The sequence below is a fragment of the Cyprinus carpio genome, chromosome A7 (genome assembly GCF_018340385.1).
Source record: "Cyprinus carpio isolate SPL01 chromosome A7, ASM1834038v1, whole genome shotgun sequence".
Taxonomy (NCBI): Eukaryota; Metazoa; Chordata; class Actinopteri; order Cypriniformes; family Cyprinidae; genus Cyprinus; species Cyprinus carpio.
In genome coordinates this window covers 10,359,846-10,367,742 of record NC_056578.1, presented here as the reverse complement: position 1 = coordinate 10,367,742, position 7,897 = coordinate 10,359,846, and the positions used below count along the sequence as shown (strand labels likewise).

Here is a 7,897-nt window from a genome sequence, read left to right as displayed (position 1 = left end):
AGCTGCACACGTCTCGCGAGCGTGTTTAAAGTGAGGGCCCCAGCAAACGTGAATGAAGACTTGCCCGGTTTCAAACACGGGGGATATATCTAACACATCTGTCATGGCGATTCAAACACAAATCCATTTAAAGCTGTACTCCGTGACAGAGCCCAGATTGGATTTCAGTAGAAGTATACAGCATACAGCATAAATGATTATTAAATGGGGGTTTAATCGAGAGGTTCTTGACAGCCAAAGGAACGGCATAAAACAGGATAAGAACTGTGCATATAATACACAGTCTATACGCACAACCTAAAGAGCATTTGCCTATTTTATTTTAAATTTTAAATTTTTAAGTATAAAGTATCTACTAAGCACGTTTCAGACTCTAGCAATTCTATTTAAAAAATGCATTATATATTTAGTCACTGATATGAATCCGAAAACAATGCTCACATTAAAAAAATAAACAATTTTGTAAATTACTCTGTGTTTATATTGTGTGTCGTAAATTAAAAATACATTTGCAAACACCGAGTAGCCTATATATTTACGACACGAGTAATTTGGCTAGATAATCTCACTTGTGCTGTAAATAAATAAGTAAATAGTTTGTCGATATGCAAAATTTATGACCACATCTTCTTTGTTAAGCGGCATGCCCCGGCCATTCAAATCTTATGAAGTCTAATCCAATCATAAATTGCTCTATCGGACCAATCAGGCACCTCCGAGGCATCATTCAATGGGACTCAAGCGGAGGACTTTATTGAGTCTCATTGTTGTGGCTGTCAGTCCTCAAAGGACCCTTACAGGGGCCTAGATATAAAGGACCCCTTCCCAAACGGAGACGTCCAGAAGCAAATCGCCTCTCGTTCAGTTCAGATCTTGGCAGAAGAGACTTTTCTAATCCTAACAGGAGCAGCTGTATTTTCGCATTAAAATAGTCGGGACAATGATGATCCCCAGTGTTTTTGCACCACCTGCAATTTATTCAGCATTTATGCATCCTGCAGCATCGTTGCATTCACCTTTCCCGGCTCACCCGAGCTTTCTGGTGGAGGACCTCCTGCGCATCAACAGACCCAGCGGTTACCTGAACCAGGACGCGCACTCGCCATGCGCCTCTCCTCCTACTGCAACGCCTCTTTCCATCCCGGATCACTCCAGGCTATTGGACAGAGTCAGCCCCAGCATCACTGAGAAACATGGATCTTGCTCCCCAAAAACGCCAGTGTCTAGCAAGGATCCAACCTACCTCAAGTTTGGGGTGAATGCCATCTTGGCACCGTCACCAAAGAAAGGTGAGTGTTTTAAACGAACCTAATAGGCTACTTCCAATAATAATGTCAAAGTTAATACAGTACTAACTTCTGTTTGCTTCTCTGTTTAGCCACATCTCCACTCTCCGTTCACGGCATGCTTCCCAAAGGATTCTCGGTGCCTTATTTTGATGGTTCATTCTGCCCTTTCGTCCGTTCCTCATACTTCCCTGGTGCGTATTCAGATTTAAATGCATGTAGAGTTCATTTAAGTGGTCTGAATTCAGTCAACACTCCTCTTTAAGTCCTCAAATTACTAGCGCTTTGGGCGCAGGTCTTTCCCACAGTGAGGGAGCATTTCGGCCTGCTGACTTCCAACAATGCTGTCAGCACCATGACCAATCTAGTCAGCTCCCTCCGGGGCAAACCACCCACAAACCCGCCAAAGATAGACTTTTAACCAGCGACAGAGGGGCGTTTACCAGTCATGGACTAATTTGCCCATTAGGAGCCATTGAGCGGTTTCAATATTCTCACAAGACCGCATAGAGTGTGATTGGTGTTTGTGGAAAGAGTTGCAAAAGAACAATATCGAGAGCTGTGCGTTTAGAATGGAGAGCGAGAAATCAGAAAAATCGACAAAATCGCCGACAAAAAGCATTGAAAATGTATAGTTGCAGTTGCCAAACATCCACTTCAGCTCACTGCGCGCGAGACACACTTCGGTTTGGACGCGCTCTACATAGCAGGCTATTTAAAATACGAGCTTAAAAATGCTCTTTTGAGGCATAGTCTATTCTTATATCGACGCAAAATGATAATAGAGCACGACTCTTTTCACTGCGCGCGCTGAATACCTTTACAAAACAACTTGAGCGCTCTCAACTGCTTTTCGTGTTTATTTAATGAAAATTATTTGAGGGCAAAAAACGCGGTCCCCGGTCATCAGTATTCCGGCATGCAGTTGCGTTCAGTTTGAAAGTGTAGCCTAAATCTCCCTTTTGTGGCAATAATATATGGCCTTAGCCGTCTGTCCGGAGTCTTTTCTCAGCCAGTTCATTACTACACAATTACCGTTCACGGTATATTAACTCCTCTGTCCTTCAGTGGGAGGCTCATAGAAAAGGATACTCTGCCTTTTTACCATACCAATGCAGCGTGGAACCGGCCCATGTGCTAATTAGTCACCTCGTGCCATTTCACTCAAAACATTTCAAGAGAATAAATTCAAAATAATGATTATAATGAAGAAAAGATTTCTTTCTCCCTGATCATTCAGCACTCTAAATTGTCCCTGGGAAAAGCAACACCCAATTGCCCTTAGTAACGCAACGTTAACTTTTAGCCTCCTGGGCGAAACAAAATAAAACTCTTTGAAAGTGTTGTGGTGCCCATGAATGTGTGCATGAATGCATTATTTACTTTATGTACTTGTCTCTTGTAACAGCGCCTTCATCGGTTGTGCCCATTCCTGGAACTTTTTCCTGGCCTCTTGCAGCGAGAGGGAAGCCCAGAAGAGGGATGCTTCGCCGGGCAGTGTTTTCTGATGTGCAGCGCAAAGCTCTGGAGAAAATGTTCCAGAAGCAAAAATACATCAGCAAGCCAGAAAGGAAAAAACTCGCAGGGAAACTCGGACTGAAAGATTCACAGGTGAATATAAGAGTGGAAAAATATTATACTCATCTAATAGGCTAATTTAAATAAAAATAGGCATATGATATAATTCACATGATTTACGCTAAACTCAAAACTCAAATATATAAAATAAATTATAGGCACATTTTATACACTTTCTATTTCAACTTCTCTGTTGGCGTCCATTATTAACGATAGCATCTCTTCAAACAGGTCAAAATCTGGTTCCAGAACCGGCGAATGAAATGGAGAAACTCCAAGGAGAGGGAGCTGCTGTCTGCAGGCGGCTGCCGAGAACAAACCCTGCCAACCAAAACAAATCCTCACCCAGATCTCAGCGACGTGGGTAAAAAGTCTTCTGAGGATGAGGAAGATGATGCTTGCGCTACATCACATTTCTGTCAACTTTCAAACAGCACTGATTCCAGCATTTCATTCAAACACTCGGACTTTTCTGAATCAGAGGATGAAATAACAGTTTCATAAGCAACCTAATCAGCTGTATAATGTATGTATTCAAGCACAAGTGTACGCCAAAACCATGCTGTGGTTTTATTGGCGTATAATTTCACTGCTACGTTCGAGTGTTTGTAGCAAATCTTTTCCACATCAGTTTATAATTACTTATTTGGAAATTCTTCGCAAAATGATTTGCTGTGTCGCACAGCTTTTTGGGGAGAACTGTACAGTATTTTGTACAAATATTTTTGTATGGATATTTTATACCAAGAATTTTGAGTTTTAGATTCTTTATTAAAGTTGTAGACGTATGTATAATTTATACGAATTTATCTCTTTGTGCCACGTTGTATGCATATGTATATGTTGAAAATGTTTTGTATTGTTTGCAATAAATTGTAAATTTCATCTTTGTTTTGGGTGGTTGATTACAAATAATTATGAATAATTTGCAAAAGGAAAACAAAGAACAAGAAATAATAGGCTATACAAGCGCAACAGGCCCCTTTGAATACAATATTTAATATTTAGGTTTCGATTATGGAATGCAACCTCTAAATAACGTAAAATATCTGTTGATAAGCACAGTCTTGTAGTCAAAAAATCATTTGGTTCGATATATTGTGTATTTTTTAAATCCTCTCTTACCATTTTTCTTAACCAGTCTTCGTTTTGAATATCCTGACCTGAAGAATTTGTAACTAACTAAATATATAAATAAATCCTCAAGAATAAGCGGCCTCAATTTAACAACAAGCACAATCACACTTTAGCACAAGGGACTTTAATATAAATATTAGCCATAGAGGATATTTCTCTGGCTTAAATAAAAAAAAAAGCTCTGAATAAATAAATAATTCTCAATTAAAATGTCAGCATCAAAAAGACAGAATACATTAAATCACTGATGTTCTCTATTATAGATTAGTGCATAAAATCTTCTTTTTTTAAAATAGAATATGACTGAAATGAAAAAAACATTAATGAACTAAGACTTTAACCTGAATAATTCTGTAAAAGATTAATCATTCAGTTCATTTAAACGAACCTTCCGAACGAACCGATTCACTAAAACGAATCGAACTTTGCTAACTTTTATTGCTTTTGCTCGCGCTGTTTTATTAAAACTGCTTGGGAAATAGCTAGCTATAGATGTGACATAAAAACGTCAATTAAATATTTTATCTATACTGCTACTTGTTGCAAAATGTAGCTTGCCACTGAAAAAGCTGTCATTCCACTGAAGAAACATTAGTAGCGTCTAATCTTTTGGTAATCTGTTTTATCCTACAACAAAATATAGATTAAATGGGAACGCGTCATACACACCACGGCACGCACGTGGGCTCAGTTCCATATAGGAATAAACTTGTGTTTCTTCAAATTAACGTTTGATATGGGTCATTTATGTTGTAGAACAAAACATGAATGAATTCAAATGATAACCACTGACCTTATAGTTCCCCTATATTTATAACTAGAGCGAGGGAAGCCGTGACGAATTAGTGTTCCGGTTTGGCCTACAAACGTCACTGACGTCATGACGGAACAACTAATAAACTAATAGAACTTTTTGTCTTAAATAAATAGTAAGCAACCGATTGCATTATCTAATTTCATCTCTTTTTTTCTGAGAGATATATAGCTACTACATCTGGTTTATTCCACCATACTGGACTGTCATGTAGAATATATAACACATTATTTGACACGGTTCAGCTGTAATACATAAATATACTTTTTTATAATTTGCATAATTTTTTTCTTTTATGTTTTAACGTTCTCAAGAAATGTAAAGTTATAACATCCCTTTAACAACCAGTGTAGACTATAACTGCGCTGAATAAGAAAACACGGTTTTCAGTCTTTCACTCCTTTATCCATTAACTCTTTTCCAAACCTTGATGTAATATGATGACTGTGGGGATGTTTATTACAGACAAACTTAATGAGCAGCGTAAATTCCTGTTTTGAGATGTGATTCCTCCATTTCACCAGTAGAGGGTATTGTGCTTGTAGTGGATGATAGTGCTCCATTGAGCTCATGGATAATGGACAAGATTATTCAGATCACACAGGATAAAAGGGGATTGACACGTCAAATAAGAATCAAGACCAAGAGTTCCTGCTTGACCAGACCCATTACTAAAGTCTGCCTTCTTCTGTAAACGGAGGACTTTTAACTATTCTATAACCAACTGACTAATTGATTGACTAATGACTGACTGACTGAATATGAGAGCTCTCAAATGACTTACTGAAGACTTTGACTTAAGACTGTTTGATTGACATGTTTACTTCAGTTGATTATGGATAATATTCACACACTGAAGAATTGGACATTTACACACATACACACATATATGTATACATTGTTTATTTGTGAAATAAGGTTTAGTGATTTCTATGTATGCAGGAAAATAATCAGTGACGTATAACTTGCATGATTGTGTTGTATTGTTATGATTATTACAGTTTTAGGGTGTAATAATCAGGGGCTGGAGTGTAGGTGCCATGTTTGGATTGATGTCTTTTATTTTGAAATTTTTACTTTCAATTTGTTACGTCACTTGAAACAGGTGCATATTATCTGTTAGTTTGCATCTGGTTAGCATGTAGGAAGGGGGTGAGTAGCTGGGACGCTCAATTTCTGTTGACCATTTTCATTTCATTTAGTTTAATTTCATTTCATTGCTTTTTGCTTACTTTACTGTTATTTCAATGTTACAATAAACCACCACGATTCGCAGTGGAAACGCGCCATCCTTTACTCCCTCTACTCAGCCTCTTAGCGGTTACTGGCTGCCGCTATAGAGGGGTATATCTATATACAGGTGCATCTCAATAAATTAGAATGTCGTGGAAAAGTTTATTTATTTCAGTAATTCAACTCAAATTGTGAAACTCGTTTATTAAATAAATTCAGTGCACACAGACTGAAGTATTTTAATCCTTCAATTCTTATTATTTTGACTAACATTTAACAAAAAAACCAAAAATTCACTATCTCAACAAATTAGAATACTTCAGAAAACCAATAAAAAAAATAAAAAATAAAAAAAATAAACATTTTTAGTGAATTGTTGGCCTTCTGGAAAGTATGTTCATTTACTGTACATGTACTCAATACTTGGTAGGGGCTTCTTTTGCTTTAATTACTGCCTCAATTCAGCGTGGCATGGAGGTGATCAGTTTGTGGCACTGCTGAGGTGGTATAGAAGCCCAGGTTTCTTTGACAGTGGCCTTCAGCTCATCTGCATTTTTTGGTCTCTTGTTTCTCATTTTCCTCTTGACAATACCCCATAGATTCTCAGTGGGGTTCAGGTCTGGTGAGCTTGCTGGCCAGTCAAGCACACCAACACCATGGTCATTTAACCAACTTTTGGTGCTTTTGGCAGTGTGGGCAGGTGCCAAATCCTGCTGGAAAATGAAATCAGCATCTTCAAAAAGCTGGTCAGCAGAAGGAAGCATGAAGTGCTCCAAAATTTCTTGGTAAACGTTTGCAGTGACTTTGGTTTTCTAAAAACACAATATACCAAAACCAGCAGATGACATTGCACCCCAAATCATCACAGACTGTGGAAACTTAAAACTAGCCTTCAAGAAACTTGTGCTATGAGCTTCTCCACCCTTCCTCCAGACTCTAGGACCTTGGTTTCCAAATGAAATACAAAACTTGCTCTCATCTGAAAAGAGGACTTTGGACCACTGGGCAACAGTCCAGTTCTTCTTCTCCTTAGCCCAGGTAAGACACCTCAGCAGTGGCATAACAAGAGGAATACGACAACTGTAGCCAAATTCCTTGACACGTCTGTGTGTGGTGGCTCTTGATGCCTTGACCCCAGCCTCAGTCCATTCCTTGTGAAGGTTCACTCAAATTCTTGAATCGATTTTGCTTGAAAATTCTCATAAGGCTCCGGTTCTCTCAGTTGGTTGTGCATCTTTTTCTTCCACACTTTTTCCTTCCACTCAACTTTCTGTTAACATGCTTGGATAAAGCACTGTGTGAACAGCCAGCTTCTTTGGCAATGAATGTTTGTGGCTTACCCTCCTTGTGAAGGGTGTCAATGATTGTCTTCTGGACAACTGTCAGATCAGCAGTCTTCCCCATGATTGTGTAGCCTAGTGAACCAAACTGAGAGACCATTTTGAAGGCCAAGGAAACCTTTGCAGGTGTTTTGAGTTGATTAGCTGATTGGCATGTCACCATATTCTAATTTGTGCATTGAATTTATTTAATACATGAGTTTCACAACTTGAGTTGAATTACTGAAATAAATTAACTTTTCCACGACATTCTAATTTATTGAGATGCACCTGTACACCTACACCTTAAATTCCACTTGTGCCCACAAACCTGTGTTTTATAGCATTATTTTTCTTCTACCCCACCTGCAGCACTTAAATGTCACATCATAGAATGAAATTCTAGAGAGTTCTTTCCTGCAATAGTTTTGAATAAAACCCTTTTCGCAGCATTACAATACCCTGGAACAGCCAAACCCATTTCTTAGAGCGCTGTCCATTGCCTACTGAATTTTGGCCATTGTATATAG

At 38.5% G+C, this 7,897-nt stretch overlaps 1 protein-coding gene across 1 annotated transcript; it reads left to right on the top strand.

The window, feature by feature from the left end:
• The first annotated feature begins 797 nt into the window (after positions 1-797).
• dbx1a (developing brain homeobox 1a) lies at positions 798-3,749 on the top strand. The gene is made up of 4 exons (XM_019107274.2): positions 798-1,289; positions 1,379-1,480; positions 2,695-2,897; positions 3,096-3,749. The coding sequence occupies exons 1-4, from the start codon at positions 941-943 to the stop codon at positions 3,366-3,368; spliced, it is 927 nt and encodes a 308-aa protein (XP_018962819.2). The 5' UTR covers positions 798-940; the 3' UTR covers positions 3,369-3,749.
• The last annotated feature ends 4,148 nt before the right edge of the window (positions 3,750-7,897 follow it).

What these genes read in the sequence shown, in the direction of transcription:
- dbx1a (XM_019107274.2), top strand. Translation starts at nt 941, where the DNA reads ATGATGATCCCCAGTGTTTTTGCACCACCTGCAATTTATTCAGCATTT. An exon ending in GGCACCGTCACCAAAGAAAG is followed by an intron (nt 1,290 to 1,378) that starts GTGAGTGTTTTA and finishes TTCTCTGTTTAG; the next exon opens with CCACATCTCCACTCTCCGTT. An exon ending in TCGGACTGAAAGATTCACAG is followed by an intron (nt 2,898 to 3,095) that starts GTGAATATAAGA and finishes CTCTTCAAACAG; the next exon opens with GTCAAAATCTGGTTCCAGAA.